Source organism: Jaculus jaculus, chromosome 7 (assembly GCF_020740685.1).
Source record: "Jaculus jaculus isolate mJacJac1 chromosome 7, mJacJac1.mat.Y.cur, whole genome shotgun sequence".
In the NCBI taxonomy this organism is placed as follows: Eukaryota; Metazoa; Chordata; class Mammalia; order Rodentia; family Dipodidae; genus Jaculus; species Jaculus jaculus.
In genome coordinates, this window is record NC_059108.1 from 144959338 (window position 1) to 144978713 (window position 19376).

A 19376-nucleotide genomic window follows, 5' to 3' on the forward strand; every position below is an offset into this window, starting at 1 on the left:
TCCAGGTCAGCTTGAGCAAGACTCTGCCTAAAAAATTGGGCTCATAAATGTTTCCTCTAGTTAGTACAAAAATAGGCTACTGGTTGTGGTGGCAAATGCCTGTTATCTCACCAGCAGGAAGGTTGAGGCATGTTTGAAGTCAGACTAGCCTATACAAAGTGAAGGACAGCCAGATATGTAACAAGACTCAGTTAAAAAGAAGAAAGTCCAGACAGGGTGGCCAAACTTAATTGAAGCCCCAGGTCAGCCTGAGCTAGAATGAGACCCTAACCTCAAAACACACAAACACACACACACAAAAGGGGGAGGGATTGACTGCTTCACCCTACCTTGAAAAACAAAACAAAAATGATGAAAGGCAAATACGCAAATGCAAATTAACAAATATTTTAATAGTTTACAGTAATCCACTAGCTACTCAACAAAAAAATTTAAGCTGACTTCAGCCTACAAAATGTATTATCTAAAGTCCTTGGTATAATTTGTATTTCCCTGTTTCCTTCTTGACTTCTAGACTGATCTTTCTTTGCCTATTTGGGATACAATTACACACTCATCTCCAGGGGCATTCCACAAATCAATTTCATAATTTTCTGCTAACAAAACTACTTATCAATTTTATGATTACCAAAACAAGATAGCCCAGAAAAAGCCATAACCATTTTGACACAAAACATTTAATCAGCTTTAGGATTGTAACTGGGGTCATTCACAGAACTTACCACCAAATTTGATAAATAAGCCTCATGTAAAAACTATACCTGTTTATATTTATTTCATTCAATTTGGCCCTCAAGCCCCATGTTTTTCAATCTGCCCGCCAGAACTGGTATACCCGCCTGGTCACTTACTCTGAAAATTTCATTAGCACATGCTAACATAGCTTAGAGGGGGACATTTTGATAAAACTTCAAATGACATAAAAAATTCTCCAACAATACATTAAAAGACTGGCTGGGAGAAGCTAGGGTTGCACAAGCACCACTTTTATGTTAATATGTCAAATATGCATACTTTCCTTAAAAGTTTTTCCTCTTTAAAAGAAAATAAGCTGCATTTATAGTCTGTTAGAATAAAATAAGTAGGCATCTTAAGGTGCTTATCAAAGCATAGTTGGCACTGGTATTACCCAGGGACTACAAAGACTCAGGTACCCCCTCCCCAAAGCCCTACCAAAAATCAGGCATTTTAGCAAGATCCCCCAGATGACTCAAGTGCATATTAAAAATTGAACAAGAAAAATACTATCTCCAACTCTTTACTTACCTTTCCCTTCTAAATGGATGGATATACATAAAACTATTTTTAGGACCAAATGAGAGGAAAGTATTTATTTATCTAACCAGCAAAGATCAAGAATGAGTCTTAAGACTTTCATGTGGTTTTATAACAACTTGTAAAAGCAATCTGAGTTGAAATAAGGCTTCTAAACTGAATCTTAGGTGGATGATAATAACCCAGGAAGTTCAAGCAATTTAACATAAAAGCGTTTTTGTACATACTAGAATGTCACTTTATACAACCAATTCTTTAAAAAAAATTCTTTACTTGTAATTTTAAACAACTGAAACTTGAAAGATTTTAATGAAGCTCAGTGGCAAAATCTAGTTTAAATTAGTCTTGACGCTCATATGACCGTTTTTTTGACTTTTTGTTTTTATTTTTGAGGTAGGGTCACATTCTAGCCCAGGCTGACCTGGAATTCAATCTGTATCCTCAGGGTGGCCTCAAACTTACGACAATCCTCCTACCTCTGCCTCCTGAGTGCTAGGATTAAAGGCGTGCACTACCATGCCCAGGCCATGCGACATTTTTTAAAAAATTTTTTTAAAATTTATTTACTTAGAAGAGAGACAAAGAAATGGCACACTAGGGACTCTAGCCACTGCAAACAAATTCCACACGTGTGTGCTACCATGTGCATCCAGTTTATGTGGGACCCAGAAAATTGAACTTGGGTACATAGGCTTCTCAGGCACGTGCCTGAACTGCTAAGCCATCTCTGCAGCCCCTCATTTTAACATTTTTGCTCTGCTGAACAAACTAGGAATTGTAAGTTCCTACCATAAACCTCACTGGAGGTGTTATGCAGTATAAAGTGTATACCCCTAAGAGTTCCAGGTAAGTGCCACCTCATGTTTACAGAAATTCTGAAATAATATTAGTTGAAACAAGAGATAGAGAAATAAATTCACCCAAATAAGTCTACAAAATAATAATGGCTAAATAAAAACAACTGTGTATGATACCCCAGAAATAGCAACTATGCAATACAATAAGATGAGAAGAGGTAAAATAAATTGCTTGAACAGAGTCTTGGGCTGGTGGTGGAATGGATCTGAGAAAAGACTAATAAATTTGCAATGGCAAAGGCCATCATTATTGAACTTTCTCTTGATAAACAAAAATTTAAAAATATCTTAACATTATATATAGATGTATAATAGCCTCATCCAAAAAAAGTAAGTGGCCTCGTTGATCTTTTGATACAAGTAAGGTCCACTGAAACATTCCAGCCCATATTTTCTGACTGAGTTTTCTAGTATGCACTCCACAATTACAACATGATGCCATTTATTTACAAGAATCCAAAAGAAAAGCATCTCCAAGATCAAATATATACATTTTTAATATCTGAAATATTTACATAATGAAACCATCCCATGGTTCAACAAAGCTAAGAACAGTGTTTTTGAATGTCCTCTCAAAATGTAAAAAAATGTAGCAACTCAAGCTCACAGTTACACTATTCTAAAATGGCCAATCTTTTTCTATTGAAACAGACATGGTGACAGCTGCATGTAACTTGTGCTAAGAGTGTATAAAATCTGGTATACTTTCAGATGACCTTTGCTCTCTGGTGAAGTACAAGGCGCGTCTCTAAACATATTACCAGTATATTTAAAACTTTAATGAGCAAAGCAAAACTTTGTGGTTATGATGATTAGTCCTTCAAACAAGATGTCAACTTTGAAAATAGCAATGCTGAGTTCCTATTGTATTTTGTCAAACTCTGCATGTCTGTAAATTTACCTTTAATTAGTTAAATTAATTCTGGTGCCAGGGATTGAAGCCAGGGCTCCTTGTGTCCTAAGCATAAGCTTAATAAATATGCAGTACACACCCTGGCTCTTTTTATTTTCTAAAAAGGTTCTTTCTTCACTCACCAATCGACTTTGTTTTTGGAATGAATTTGGTTTTCTTAAAAGACTACATAGAAAATAAGCTAAGGACAGTTAATGTAAAATGTATTAAACTCTCCAGAATTTTAGAAGCACCCTCAGTTCTGAGAAATCAGACTAGGGTGTCATACCCCACTATGATCCACAATCTTGTTAGCACTACTGCTCACTGGGAAACTTAGAACCTAATTATAGTAGGTATTTGGTTGGCACAATATCCAGTCTTCTTTATAAGCCTACTGGTTAATTAGGAAATGTTCAAGTGATCCCACCAAAGAAAATCAAGAAATACTTTTATATATCTACATTCACATAAACACATTCATACGGAGATATAGTACGGATGGTCCATCTGCTAGTTTCTGTATTCTAATTTAAAATTTTAAGCCTTCACAGGTGCTTGTCATTTTCGGTAAAGGAAGCAGAACAAGATAGATATGACTGGTATATTTCAATTCAAATTATTCATGTTGGATCCTATATAGTACAGTTATAATATTAAGTGGAGTTCTGCCGCCCCCCCCCCCAAAAAAAATCCCTGGGGAGTTCTTTTAATATTTACAAGGAACAAATCAGCAGAACAGGATTCTATTAGACAGGCTGTGTACAGTAGCTGCAGCTTATAAAACATACCAGTAATTTGTACCTGGTGAGTATAAAGAGAACCAAGGATTCTGATGACTTTACAACCAAGGGAGCACATAGGGCATCAACAAATTAGAGGACAAAAAAAATTCACATTTTCTACATTTAAAAAATTACAGATCTCACAAATGTCTTTGAAGACACAAAATTCAAAGTCCTTTAAAGGGTGGGAAAGAAAGAATCTGAAATGCAATTCTAAATGTAAAAAACGTTTTACTTCACAAGACCAATTTTCTTGGCTTCTGTTTCATATATCAATAATCTCCACATTTTGACTATAAAAACTTCTGCTTCTTCATCCAGTACCTACAAGAGGAAAACCAGTAACATATGTAATGATGATCACCACCATTTCCCAACACAAAGGACATACAAAAAAAGATTTTCTACCAACAAGCATACGTGTTCAATGAAATGATTTATAATCTGACTGGGAAATATATTGCTATAGTAATGGTAACAATCCAGTAAAATTCCATGGCTTAGTAAACACTAATACCACAGTACTTCTTGGGGGAGTGAGGGGTCATTTTTAAGGCATGGAGTCCAAGCTGGCCTCCAAAAGAGCTTGTGACATAGCTCAGGATGAACTCCTGAACCTTCTACCCCCACCTGCCAAGCACAGGTTTACTTCACAGGGATGTACAACCAACCCAGCTCCCCAGTACTTTTTGGACCCAACTTTTATCTTTTATTTTTAACTTCACATTACAGATATTTGTACAGGTCTGGCAAAACTACTTCCTAAGGAAAGCAAATGGTTGGCATAAAGACCATTAATTTATGGAAAACTAAATATATCACTATGAATCTTAATATAGAATATCTTACTTATCACAAAATATTTTCAAAATCTTAACATTTGGGTAGGAAAGATGGTTTAGTTTTGAAGAAGTGGTTGTGGGCAAGGGACAGAGGTTCAATTCCCTAGCACCCACATAAGCCAGACGCACAAGCTAACGCATGTGTCTGGAGTTCATTTGAAGTGGCTGGAGACCCTAGCATGTCTAGCCTATATGCCTCTTCTTTTCCCTCTCCCAAATAAATATATTTTTTTACAAAATCAAAAAAAAGAGGGCTGGAGGAGGCGTGGTGGTGCACACCTTTAATCCAAGCACTTGGGAGGCAGAGGTAGGAGGATCGCTATGAGTTGGAGGCCTTCCTGAGACTCCATAGTGAATTCTAGGTCAGCCTGGGCTAAAGTGAAACCCTACCTCAAAAAAAAAAAAAAAAAAAAAAAGAGGGCTGGAAAGATGGCTTAGTGGTTAAGCACATGCCTGTGAAGCCTAAGGACCCAGGTCGAGGCTCAGTTCCCCAGGACCCACGTTAGCCACATGCACAAGGGGGCGCACGTGTCTGGAGTTCATCTGCAGTAGCTGGAAGCCCTGGCGCGCCCATATCCTCCCCCTCGCTCACTCTCAAATAAATAAGTGTGAACAAAAAAGAAAACAAAAAAGGAAAAAAAAAAAGAAAGCTGGACATGGTGGCACATGCCTTTGATCCCAGCACTCGGGAGGCAGAGGCAGGAGGATCACAGTGAGTTTGAGGCCACCTTGAGAGAACATATGGAAATCCAGGTAAGTTTGGAATACAGTGAGACCCTACCTAAGAGGGGAAAAAAAATCTTAACATTTGGCAAGTGCTAATTTTATGACACTGAATTAAATATTACATAAACGTGTGTAAAGCAGTGACTACAGTCTCTGGAATGCAGTGAACACACGGCTACTTTTCCAATTAGAGAATGAATAAAACAAGTTACCTTCCTATGGAACTGGAGAAGTTAGATGCTGTATGTATCTACCACTGCTCCTGCTCACAGTGCATGCACATTGGCCTGAGACCCAGGGCTGCTGTGAGATAACAGCCTTGCTACTTTACAAGAGAGCCATCTATGCTCAAGCTCCAAGATATCACTGCTGTGTAACCTCATATTTCCAGGGCTTTCTCCTCTAAATTGCCTTTACGAACTTTGAACCTGATTTCTAATCAACTACTCAGGAACAAATCTAACTTGGACTATTTACTAAATGTGTGACCTTGCTTTGGAATAGTTACGCTCAGTGTATCTCACCTCCCTTAATTGTGAAATAGAGGAAATTTTGCTCCATTATACAATATATAATACTTTGGAAATTTAGAGGCCAGGACTGGTGGTACACACCTTTAATCCCAGCAAAGGGAGGCAGAGGTAGGAGTTCAAGGCCAGACTGGAAATACAAAGTGAGTTAGAGTGAGACCCTACCTCAAAAAACACCAAAACTAGGACAGGCGTGGTGGGGCACACCTTCAATCCCAGCACTCAGAAGGCAGAGGTAGGTGGATTTCCATGAGTTCAAGGCCACACTGAGACCACACAGTAAATTCTTGGTCAGCCTGGGCTAGAATATGACCCTATCTCACCAAAAAAAAAAAAAAAAAAAAAAAATTCTCAAGGGCTGGAGAGATGGCTCAATGGTTGAAGGTGCTTCAACTCTACCTCAAAAAACCAAAAAATAAAAATAAATAAAAAAAACACCAAAACTAGGACTAGAGAGATGCCTCAGCAATTAAGGGGCAGGCCTACAAAACCAAATGACCATGATTCAATTCCCCAGTACCCACATAAAGCCAGATGCACGAAGTGGCACACAAATCTGAAATTTGTTAGCAGTGGCCAGAGGCACCCATTCTCTCTTTCCTAACAAATAAATAATTGTTTAAAAATTAAATTAAAAAGACTCAGAACATCATGCAATAAAGTGCTCTGAAGAATGCTTGGCAGATAATTAATTAGTGCTCAGTAAGAACTAAAAATAAGGTAAAAAATTTAATTTAAAAATTTTTATTTGTATGCTGGGCATAGTGGTGTACGTCTTTAATCCCAGCATTCAGGAGGCAAAGGTAGGAGGATCACCGTGAGTTTGAGGCCCTGAGACTACATAGAGAATTCCATGTCAGCCTGGGCTTCATGCAGACACTAGAAATGTGCACCACTTTGGGATTATGGCTTCATGTGAATACTGGAGATTGAACCCAGGACAGCAGGCTTTGCAAGCAAGCACGTTCAACTACTGAACCATCTCTCCAGCAACTGAGATGATTTTTTTTTTTGGTTTGTTTTTGAGACTGTCATATTCTAGCTCAGGATGACACAGAATTTACTCAGAAGGCCAGGGTGACAACTAATTCACAACAATCTCCCTAAAAGGTTATGGAAAAGCTGGGATTACGACTTTCGTCATGAGCCATGACACCTGACATTTTAAGAATTAATAAACAGACTTATCAGCAATGTTTGATTGTAGCTTGAGAATTATGTTGCAACATGAATGTCAGAGAAGTTATATTTCAGGGTAGGAGAGATGTCTTAACAGTTAAGGCACTTGGCCAAAAACCTAAGGATCCAAGTTCTATACTATATCCCATAACCCATGTAAGCAAGATGCTCATGGTGGTACATGCATCTAGAGTTTGTATGCAGTGGCTATAGACCGTGGAGCGACCATTCTCTCTCCCTCTCAGACAAGTAAAATAAGTACATCATATTTCAGAAGTAACAGACACACATAATGGAATTGACAGCCTGGGCATGGTGGCACATGCCTTTAATCCCAGCACTCGGGAGGCAGAGGTAGGAGGATCGCTATGAGTTCAAGGGCACCCTGAGACTCCACAGTCCAGGTCAGCCTGGGGTAGAGTGAGACCCTACCTCAAAAAACCAAAAACAAAAAAATGGAAATAGAAAAAATGATTGACAGTACAGAGCACAGTTCGGAAGCCAGGCGTGGTGGTACATGCCCTTAATCCCTGCAATCAGGAGGCAGAGGTAGAAGGATTGCTGTGAGTTCAAGGACACCCTAAGACAACATTGTGAATGCCAGGTCAACCTGGGCTAAAGTGAGATCCTACCTTGACAACCCCCCCCCAAAAAAAGGAGTTTGGGAAAAACAGATTGTTGAACATTCTTACCAAAACCATTTTCAAGTTGCTATTACTCTATTATGTTTCCATCAACTCCACTGAAACCACTAGTTAATTCCCTCAAACCTCCAGTTCTCTCTCCAGGTATTATTTTCTTCATAACACAATCCCTACAGTTTAATCAGTGATTTTTCTAATCATGGATACTGTCTCCCTCAAATTTCTCATCAAATCACAACATGAATTAAATGTAAATACTCTACAACAAAACCATTTTCAAACTTTTAATTCAGAACAATAAAAAGATTCTGAAACTGCCACATAGAAAATTATTCAAACTTAGAAAGTATTTTGTTCATAAAGATGCAATGGACTTCTAACTTACCATGGCAACATCATCTAAAATGCTCTGAGGTGAACTATGAGCCATAACCTAAAAGAAACAAAAAACTGTCATGTTAAGAAGAAACAAAAATATTAGCAATAGTCATTAAGTTTTAAGGTACAAAACCTCAAACTGGTAGAGGAATTTCTTATGACTGAGAAACCAATCTGGGTAAGCCTTTCTATATTTGTTTTTCTTAATTTTATGGAATATTTTTTATCTTCATTTCCTGGGTAGAGATCTACCTAAAGGGCAAAAGCTTTGTTACATTCTATATTTGTTACTTATATGTGTACGCACCATTGTCTTGTGGGTGTAATGAAACCACAGAAGCACGTATCACTTTAAGTAACTACTAGAAAACTGAACTCGAGCCAGCAGTCTTTTGTTATTTGGACATTGTTTTTCCAGTTTTTTTTTTGTTTTGGTTTGTAGAAGTAGGGGTCTCACTCTAGCTCACAATGACCTAGAATTCACTATATAGTTTCAGGGTGTCTCAGAACTCAAGGTGATTCTCCTACCTCTGTCTTCCAAGTGCTAGGGGAAAAAGGTGTGTACCACCATATCCAACTTGTTTTTTCTTTTGTTTGTTGGATTTTCAAGGTAAGCGCTTCCCTTTAACACAGGCTGACCTGAAATTCACTATGTAATAGTCTCAGGGTGTCCTCAAACTCACTGCAATTTTATATATCAACTGTACCTCATTACAGTTGTTTAAAACATTTAACACTAGGGCTGGAGAGATGGTTTAGTGGTTAAGGTACTTGCCTGCAAAGACAAAGAACCCACGTAAGCAAGAGGCACAAGGAGACAGATGCAGCTGGAGTTCATTTGCAATGGCTGCACTCCTTGGTGTGCCTACTCTCTTTCTCTCTCTACCTGCCTATTTCTGTCTCTCTTTCAAATAAATAATTTTTTTTTTAAAAAAAGAGGAAAGGTTAAGCTGGCCGTGGTGGCAAATGCCTCTAATCCCACCACTTGGGAAGCATAGGTAGAAGGATCACCATGAGTTCGAAGCCACCCCGAGACTGTATAGTGAATTTCAGGTCAACCTGGGCTACAGTGAGACCATACATTTAAAAAAAAAAAAAAAAAAAAGAAAGGTGAAAGGAAAAACAGGAGGGCCTAGCCGGGCGTGGTGGCGCACGCCTTTAATCCCAGCACTTGGGAGGCAGAGGTAGGAGGATTGCCGTGTGAGTTTGAGGCCACCCTGAGACTCCATAGTGAATTCCAGGTCAGCCTGGGCTAGAGTGAGACCCTACCTCGAAAAACCAAAAAAAAAAAAGAAAAAAAGAAAAAGAAAAACAGGAGGGCCTAATTCTTCACAGGTTTTAATGGAGATGACTTGGTGGCTAAGGTGCTTGCTTGCAATGCCAAAGGACAGAATTTTCTAGGACCTATGTAGCCAGATGCACAAGGTAGTCTATTTTCTCAAATAAATCAATAAATATACTTTTTAAATGGGGGGTAACAAACCTTGGAACAAACAAAATCAACTAATGTAGCTTCTTCTTCACCTATATATTCTATAATTTTCTTATTGATCCACGGTCTAATTCTTCGTTCCATTAATATCTGCAAAAGACAGCATTGTTACCAAACTATTAAATAATTACAACTTTTTATTATATTTACTATCTCCACAAAATCAGTTCAATCAAAAACTGAATTGTTTCCTTCTTCATGAAGACTTCCAGTACCACCAAGAATTTCCCTAGTAATATAAATTCCTTTGCCATAATACTTAATTAGTTATCAACAGCCACAGTGTCAAGAAGGTCACTATGAAATTGTCATTACTATAATCAAGTCCAGGGGCATGCCACATTCAACCTCCCTCCACCCACAACATTACTAATATGTTAATTATTACTTACTGAATCTACAATAGACCAATCCAGAGGATAAGCAAAAAGCTCAGGTTTGGCAGTGGGGATTTTCTCTATGAGGCTCTTAATGTGTTTGCGCTTTTCTTCAGTGTTTACAGTGCCTTTGGTAGCATTTTTATCATCTTCACCATAATCCAAAGGAACCAGTTTTCTTTTTCTGGGCACATCATCACTATCTTCATCCTCGAATTTGTTAAAGACACTATCTACGGGTAGTTTCTTTCTCTTCACAGAATTAGGTTGACCAGGACTATTAGAAGCACCTATAGTAAGAACACTATCTTAGCATGAAGGCATCATTTTCACATGTTCAGTATGACAACCCACCATCCCTCAAAAATGAGTGCAAATATACTTTCACAATCTCCAAAAAGATCCCAACTATAAAAAATAACTCTCTTACTCACAAGTGCTAGAAAATTTAACTTTTCACTTCTTCTCAGAACTCGAAGCAGCTGCAGATTTAGGAGCACTAGTAGAACTATGAAAACAATCATGAGCTAGAAAGACATTGTTGAATACTTTGCTATCTACCTACCAGAGAGCTATGTATTTGTTCTTGTTTTTTTTTTTTTTTTCCCTCCCTTTTTCCTTATAGCAAAATTTGCTGGGACATATGGGGGAGACAGGGAGAAAAGGAGAAAATGGCAACATACCCAGTTTAAGACTTAGTCCTATTTTTGGCCTATGCTCCTCAGGTTGCTGCTGATCTGGTGAGTTTTCATGAGGAATAATAATCCCACAAGGAGACTCGTCCCCAGGCGTGTTGGGTGTAGCATTGCCACTGGCAGAGGAGACAGATGGGGCAGAGCTGATGGGCCTCAGAGTAGGCTTGAGACAAGGCTTCTGCTCTGGCTCTTCTTCCTCTTCAACGGGCTCTTCTCGTTTTTCTTCTTTTTCTTGCTTTTCCTCCTCTTCCTCCTCTGACTCTGGTTCTTGCTTTATTTGAGGTTGTCTGCGTCTCTCAGCCTCTTGTTCCATCTACAAACAAACAAACCAAAACTACAACAAAAAAGTCTGGGCTTGTAAGAGACTGCCAACTAGAACTTCCTTTTTGCCTTGTAGCACTTTCTGTATAGTACTTTTACAAGGTGGTACTGAGGGCTGGAAAGATGGCTTAGCAGTTAAGACACTTGCTTGTGAAGTCTAAGGACCCAGGTTGGGCTCCTCAGTACCCATGTAAGCCAATGTATAGGTGGCACGTATGTCTCTAGTTCGTTTGCAGGGCTGGAGGTCCTGCTGTGCCCCTTCTCTGTCTGTGTCTGTCTTTCTCCCTCTCTCTCTCTTTGCTCACTGACACTCTCTCAAATAATTAAATAAAAATATTTTTATTTTTAAATTTTTTAATATTTTTGTTCATTTATTTATTTGAGAGTGAACAGACAGAGAGAAAGAGGCAGAGAAAGAGAGAATGGGCGCACCAGGGCCTCCAGCCACTGCAATTGAACTTCAGATGCATATGCCCCCTTGTGCATTGGCTAACGTGGGTCCTAGAGAATAGAGCCTCGAATGGGGGTCTTTAGGCTTCACAAGCAAGTGCTTAACCTCCAAGCTATCTCTCCAGCCCAAATAAAAATATTTTTTAAAAATGGTACTGAGGCTCAAATTATTTTACTTTTGTATGAGTAAGTGAACACAAATTGACAAGTTGAATAAATGGGGATTCTCGTGTCTTCACCTGTTATCTAGCAATAGGAATGCTGTGATTACAGACACTCAATACTGTTCTAGTGGAGTTTTTTTTTTTTTTCTTTTTCCTTTTGGAAAATCCGATGAACAGAGAGAGAGAAAGGGAGAGAATGAATTGGAATGATTTCGGTGGCTGAGGCCCACCATGGCCAGCTCCCAATGCTCAATTCTTAAATTCAAGAATAAGGTAAGGGGCTGGAGAGATGGCTTAGTGGTTAAGCGCTTGCCTGTGAAGCCTAAGGACCCCGGTTCGAGGCTCGGTTCTCCAGGACCCACGTTAGCCAGATGCACAAGGGGGCGCACGCGTCTGGAGTTCGTTTGCAGAGGCTGGAAGCCCTGGCGCGCCCATTCTGTCTCTCTCCCTCTATCTGTCTTTCTTTCTGTGTCTGTCGCTCTCAAATAAATAAAAAATGAGCAAAAAATATTAAAAAAAAAAAAAAGAAGAAGGTAAGAATGTTTGGACCTACACAATAGCCTACTGCTTTACAAAATGACACCTGACAGCTTAGAAGATGGTTCACTGCATAAGGTACTTGCCACATAAGCATAAGGACATGAGTTTAGATCCCAAGAAACCATGTAGAATGTGGTATGGTAGTGTGTAGCTATAATACTACCACTGGGAAGGCCGAAAAAGGGATTCCCTGGGGCTCAATGTTGACCTAGTCTACCTGTAGTGGTAAGCACTAGGTTGAGTGAGAGAACTCATCTTAAAGAATAAACTACAGTCGGGCGTGGTGGCGCACGCCTTTAATTCCAGCACTCAGGAGGCAAAGGTAGGAAGATCGCCGTGAGTTCAATGCCATCTTGAGACTACATAATGAATTCCTGGTCAACCTGAGCTAGAGTGAGACCCTACCTCAAAAAAAAACCAAAAAAATAAATAAATAAAAAGTACATTCACTCTCTCTCTCTCAAATAAATAATATATTAAGCCACATGCACAAGGGGGCACATGCTTCTGGAGTTCGTTTCCAGTGGCTGGAGGCCCAGGTGTGCCCATTCTTAATCAATCAATCAAAATCAATCTCTCTCTCTCTCAAATAAATAAATAAATAAATAATACATTAAGAATAAAGTCCAGCTGGACCTGGTGGCGCACGCCTTTAATCCCAGCACTTGGGAGGCAGAGGTAGGAGGATCACTGTGAGTTCAAGGCCAACCTAAGACTACATAGTGAATTCCAGGTTAGCCTGAGCCAGAGTGAGACCCTACCTCAAAAAACAAACAAACAAACAAACAAACAAACAAAAAAGAATAAAGTCCAATCATTAGGATTGGTAAAATCTATGAGGATTTTTATAGATGGACTATAAATACATTGTATTTTACATCATGTATGGTTATCTGTTTATGGGACCCAGGGGCAGAATGTGGTGGATTGATTCAAAAGTTCCCATACACTTATGTGTTCTGAATGCTAGGTTCCCAACTGATGGAGATTTGGGAAGTAATGCCTCCTGGAGGCAATGTATTGTTGGGGGTGGGCTTGTAGGTATTATAGCCAGTTTCTCAAAAAAATAAAAAATAAAAAATAAATAAATAAATAAATAAAGTTCATGGCTGGAGAGATGGTGTAGAGGTTAAGTGTTTGCCTGTGAAGCCTCAGGACCCCAGCTCGAGGCTCAACTCCCCAGGACCCGTGTTAGCCAGATGCACAAGGGGGCGCATGCGTCTGGAGTTCTTTTGCAGTGGCTGGAGGCCCTGGTGCACCCATTCTCTCTATATATATCTGTATCTTTCAAATAAATAAAAATTTAAAAAATTAATTAAAAGAATAAAGTTCAACCAGATGTGGTGGCGCCCACCTATAATCCAAGCACCAGAACACAGAGGTAGGAGGACTGCTGTGAGTTCAAGGGCAGCCTGAAACTATATAGTGAATTCCAGGTCAGCATGAGCTAGAGTGAAACCTTACCATTAAAAAGGCAAACAAACAACAACAACAAAAAACAAACAAACAAACAACAAAAAAGAAACCGGGCATGGTAGCTCAACCCTTTAATCCCAGCACTTGGGAGGCAGAAGTAGGAGGATCACTGTGAGTTCAAGGCCACCCTAAGACTACATAGTCAATTTCAGGTCAGCCTGGGCTACAGTAAAACCCTACGGGGGTAAGGGGGGAGGCGACAACTAATAATCTTAAAGCAAAATTAAAACAGATATAATATCTTACCCTCTGGAGCTCTGCATCTGGATCTGGGTGTCCTTCTGCCAGTAGGCGTTGCCTGATTTCCTCAAGTTCTTCCTTCTCCCGCTTCCTATCTCGTTCATCTGCTTCCATTTCTTTTTCTCTATCACGCAACCTTTTCTGAAGAGCACTACCCCTGAAAAAGAGGTTTCATTCAGTAATAAGATCACTACTGCCTGGTACACAGATGTCACCAACAGTGGCTTTTTGGAATCTAAAAACTACGTATTAAGGAAGAGAACTCCCATGCATCTATGCAATGCCTAAGGCAGTGTGTGGTTCTCTGAACATGTCAGTCTGCTCTACTCTCCATCACGTCCCTCCCCCTCTTAATTGGTCTCTTATTTCGATGTCAATCACCTTTTCCTGGTATGAGGATTCTGTGTAGGTAGTATCAGGCATTGGAGGTCATGGATATCCAGGCTATTTTGTGTCTGGAAGAATGCCTTGTAAGCAGTCTTACTTTCCCTTTGGCTTGAACATCTTAATCTATTAACAAGTACTACCTTACATTTATTACCACACTTCAGCCTGAAACTGACAGGCCAAAAGGCAGCTTTCATTAGAAACAAAGCTATTTTGTACCTACCCCACAGTGAATCCAACATGTAATCTACATTTTATTATCTGGAAAGGTGTGAAAAACAAGTAGAACAAATAGTACTACAACTACTAACAATAGTTCTGGTACTACCCTAACTCAATATATAGTACATGTCCACCATGTTATGAGGTAAAAGTACTCTTAAAAAAAAAAGCCACTCCATAGTGGCACATGCCTTTAATCACAGCACTCTGGAGGCAGAGGTAAGTGAATCATTGTGAGGGTACATAGTGATTTCCAGGTCATCCTGGATTAGAGTAAGGCACTAACCTGGGGGTGGGGGGGCTTCCTTTAATCCCAGTAATTTAGAGGTACAAGAAGGAAAATATAAGATCAGGCTAGATAGAATCAAAGCCAGGTGTGGTGGTGCACTCCTTTAATCTTAGCACTCGAGAGGCAGATGTAGGATGACTGTCATGAGTTTGATGACAACTTGGGACCACAGACTGCATCCTAGGTCAACCTGGGTTAGTGTGGCTACCTCAAAAAATCAAAAGCAAAAAGGTTCTCTCAGCCAGGCATGGTGGAATTTGAGGCCACCCTGAAATTATATAAAGCAAAACAAAACAAGGACTCTCTACTAACAAGTTTACTCTGTTGAATAATGTGGAAGTTATGCATTGCCATTCTATGGTTCCACAATTCAACAGTTCTGGCACTTTTCTGGCACTTTCTACATTTATATGAAATAACTGGCACTCTGGATTTAAATTACTAATTCCAATGCTCTATCACTGTGGTACTTCTACACAAAAGTTACCTACACATTCAACGTACGTATTAGGCCTGCAACATGTCATGCACACCACAGATAACAAAATGGTATCATGAAACTATCCATATCTTCAGAACTTTACAATTTGTTTGGATGGTATCAAAAAAATTTTGTCATAATGCATAAATGCTACAATACCTATTCAGAAACGCAAGGGAGAATATGCAGCGTGGTAGTTTGAATAGATGGGCCCCAATATATTCAGTGTTTTATTAGTTTGTAGTTTAGATCTGCAGACACCAGGATGGAGGAGGTGGATAATTCGGTCCCAGCCCTAAGATGTGGTAGTGTATATGAGATTCCAATCTAAAGATCTGCAATCTAAAGATATGAATGTCTCGTGTCCTCCTGGAGTTCCTGAAGTATGCTATGTGGCTTTTGGCCTCTCTCTCTCACACACTGCTTAGACCTGTAAAAGGAGGCCAGCTTCTTCTGCCATTATGGAATTTGCCCTGGATCTGTAAGCTGTAAGTAAATAACCCTTCCTTCATAACTAGGTCTTGTTTGGAAGTTCATCTCAGGGAAGCTGAAGCTTTCTACTACACACAGTGTATAATACATATATAAACAAAAATTTTTAAAAATGGACAAAATGAAATGAAAGGGGAACAAAGAAAGGCAGGATATTGGAGTTCTTTGCAATAATGTCTTCAAATGTTCATGAGTTAGGAGAAAAGGTCAGACTAAAAAGATTAAAATGTTTAGACTAACTGCAAAGCTAAACATAGCTTGGTATAATGTCATGTGATTGACTTTCTAAGGTACATGGGAAAAAACCTTTTTATGAGGGAGGGTCTCACCCTAGCCCAAGCTGACCTGGAATTCACAATGTTGTCTCAGGGTGGCCTTGAACTCTCAGCAATCCTCCTACCTCTGCCTCCCGAGTGCTGGGATTAAAAGCGTGTGGAACCATGCCCAGCGATTTGTTGATTCTTTTTTTATTGTTTGTTAAGTTTTGTTTTGTTTTTTGAGCTAGGGGCTCACCTTAGCACAAGCTGACCTCAAACTCATGGCGATCCTCTTACCTCTTCCTCCAAAATACTGGAATTAAAGGCACACAAGCACCACCACCACACCTAGCCTAGAATTGTTGGTTTTTAAGCAAGTTTGATTCTCCAGATCACACATAAGCCGGATGCACATGATGGCACATGTGTCTTAGAGTTCCACTGTAGTAGTTAGAGGGCCCAGCACACCCATTCTTATTCTCCCTGGGTCCCTCCTTTCTAATAAATAAATAAAATTGAAAATAAAGGCTGGGAAATGTGTAGCCCAGGTACAAAGGACATGCCTGGCATGTGCAAAGCTCTGGATTTGATCCCAGACAGCAAAAATCAAGCAAACAACTTGAAGAAAAGCCAAAAGGCTTAAAAGTCAGTGCAACAGAGCTTTCTTACCTGTAGTATTTTGGATCATCTCTATCATCATCATAGTCTTCTAAGAATTCCTTTAGTCGTTTAGCCTCTTTAGCCTTTGCAGAAATGAGGAATCAAACATGCAACATTAAGTTAAATACATCATCATATTATTTGTCCTCTTCTTTTTTTTTTTTTATTTTTTTTCCGAAGTAGGGTCTCACTCTAGCTCAGGCTGACCTGGAATTTGCTATGTAGTCTCAGGGTGGCCTCGAACTCACAGCTATCCTCCTACCTCTGCCTCCCAAGTACTGGGATTCGAGGCATGTGCCACCACGGCCAGCTTGTCCTTTTCAATCACACCTGTCATGGCTCAGGGTCCATTGCAGAAGAGGTGGCGGAGAGAATGTAAGGAGTCAAAGGAAGGGTAGGACTCCTTACAATTTGCTCCTCCAGACACAAAATGGCCTGGATATCCATGACCTCATACTGCCTGACACTACCTACACAAGACTATCATAATAGGAGGAAAAGATGATGACATAAAAATAAAAGAGAGACTGACTGAAGAGGGGGAGGGGATATGATGGAGAGTGAAGTTTTAAAGGAGAAACTAGGGGGAAGGAGGGAATTACCATGGGATATTGTTTACAATCATGGAATTTGTCAATAATACATATACATATACATATACATATACATATACATATACATATACATATACATATACATATATAAAATTTTTTTCCAACAAAAAAAAAATACAATTAGGCCAGGTGTGGTGATGCACGGTTTTAGTCCCAGAATCAGAAGGCACAGGTAGGAAGATTGCCATGAGTTTGAGGCCACCCTGAGATTACATAGTGAATTCCAGGTCAGCCTGAGCTAGAGTGACACTCCCCCCAAAAAAGAAAAAAAAAAAAGCCTTCCTCTATGTTATGTCTCTTTTAACTTTCTGAAGGTTTTAGATGATAATCTACCTATAAAAAGAAATTTCCTATTCTACCAAAAGTGGAACACATGGAGCATACTACTGAGGTAAATACTAGTAATGTTTTTACTTATTTTACTAAACAAGTACATAATATGATCATGTAAAGAACAAGGTAGCATAAAGAATCCTACTTGATAAATGTTATATACAGAATCAATGTCTCTGATAAAAACAGTTCAAAACCACTATCTGCTTCATTCAAATGTACTGACAATTTTTCAGAAACTTCACAAAATAGCTTATCGGTAAATACCCAGTTTTTGTAACTTTATGGTAGGTTTACTTTGATAGTATACAAATATAATTTTATGTTCAGAGAAAAATTGAAAGTAGAGATATGGGAACAGAATTTATCTCAATGCTTTCTGAAATACACAAAAATTGTGAACTGAGAAACTTATGTGATTATAAGGATTTTTAGTTAGCAGTAAGATTTGACCTATTTATTTGAAAAATAAAACTATTTGGGGGCTAAAGAACTGGCTCAGCAGTTAAAGATACTTGGTTTCCAAGCTTGCCAACTTGGGTTTGATTTCCCAGATTCCATGCACAGCCAAACACACAAAGTTGCATATGCATCTGGACTTGGTTTTCAGTGGCAAGAAACACTGGTGCACCCATTTTCTCTCTCTCACTCTCAATCTCTGCTCAAAATTTTGTTTAAGATTTATTTATTTCTTAGAGACAGAGAGAATGAGAGAAAAAATGAGAATGGGCTCGCCAGGCCCTCCAAGACCCTGCAAAACGCCAGACACATGGGCAAACATGTGCATCTGGCTTACGTGAGACCTGGAGAATCAAACCGCAGGCAAGTGCCTTAACTACTAAGCCATCTATCTCTCCAGCCAACAATTTTTTTTAATTATTATTTTTACCAGGCATGGTGGCACACACCTTTAATCCCAGCAAATAGGAGGCAGAGGTGGGATAATTGCGGTAAGTTCAAGGCAAACCTGAGACTGTAGTAAATTCCATGACAGCCTGGGCTAGACTGAAAACCTACCCCTCCAAAATATTCACTATTTTTAACCCAAAATTTTACCATTTCTCTTCTTCTTTCCTCTTCTCTTTCAGCCTCCTTCTCATATTCCCTTGTTTTCTTTCGTTCTCTGATTTCCCAATTCTTTAGGCGCTAGAAAAGAAATTTTCCATGTTAGAAAGTTTATACAACGGATTCCTGGAAGTCTATCCACCAAGTATACCACAGTTTAAGAACAGCAACATTTCCTCAAGTTACCTCTTGGTAAGCAGCTTCTTTCTCTCGGAGTTTTCTTTCCAGTTTCCTTCTTTCATATGCATCTTCTTCATCCTCTTCTCGATCTCGTTTCTTGTCTTTCTCTCTTTCTCTTTCCCGTTCTCTCTCACGTTCTCTCTCTCGTTCTCGTTCTCTCTCTCGTTCCCGTTCTCGTTCTCTCTCTCTTTCCCTTTCCCGTTCCCTTTCACGATCTCTGCTCTTTTCTCTATGTCAATAAAAGAATGAAGAAATAGTCTACATTGAGTTTTTATTTAGGGACCAAGCAAAAAGAAAACATAAATTATAAATTTTTACGCATATTTTGAGAGAGAGAATGGGTGTGCCAAGGCCTTCAGCCATGGCAAATGAACTCCAGACATGTGTGACCCCTTGTGTACATGTGCAACATTGTGTGCCTATGTCATTGGGTGTCTGGCTTATGTGTGACCAAATATTACAACATGAGTTCCTAGGCTCTGCAAGCAGTACCTTAACCATTAAGTCATCTCTCTAAGACATCAAGAATTTAA

The 19376-nt window shown here is 39.3% G+C and overlaps 1 protein-coding gene across 7 annotated transcripts in view; it reads right to left on the reverse strand.

Moving 5' to 3' along the window:
* Positions 1-2557: 2557 nt before the first annotated feature.
* Positions 2558-19376, reverse strand: part of Rbm25 (RNA binding motif protein 25) — a 56915-nt gene continuing 40096 nt past the window's right edge. For all 7 annotated transcript variants that reach the window (XM_045154197.1, XM_045154204.1, XM_045154200.1 and 4 more), the window contains 9 exons: positions 18850-19072; positions 18655-18744; positions 16661-16734; positions 13870-14020; positions 10661-10985; positions 9993-10267; positions 9592-9690; positions 8116-8163; positions 2558-4133 (listed from right to left, as the gene is read on the reverse strand). In XM_045154197.1, the coding sequence (XP_045010132.1) occupies positions 4041-4133; positions 8116-8163; positions 9592-9690; positions 9993-10267; positions 10661-10985; positions 13870-14020; positions 16661-16734; positions 18655-18744; positions 18850-19072 (1378 nt within the window). In that variant the 3' untranslated portion in view covers positions 2558-4040. The remainder of the gene's footprint in view (positions 4134-8115; positions 8164-9591; positions 9691-9992; positions 10268-10660; positions 10986-13869; positions 14021-16660; positions 16735-18654; positions 18745-18849; positions 19073-19376) is intronic.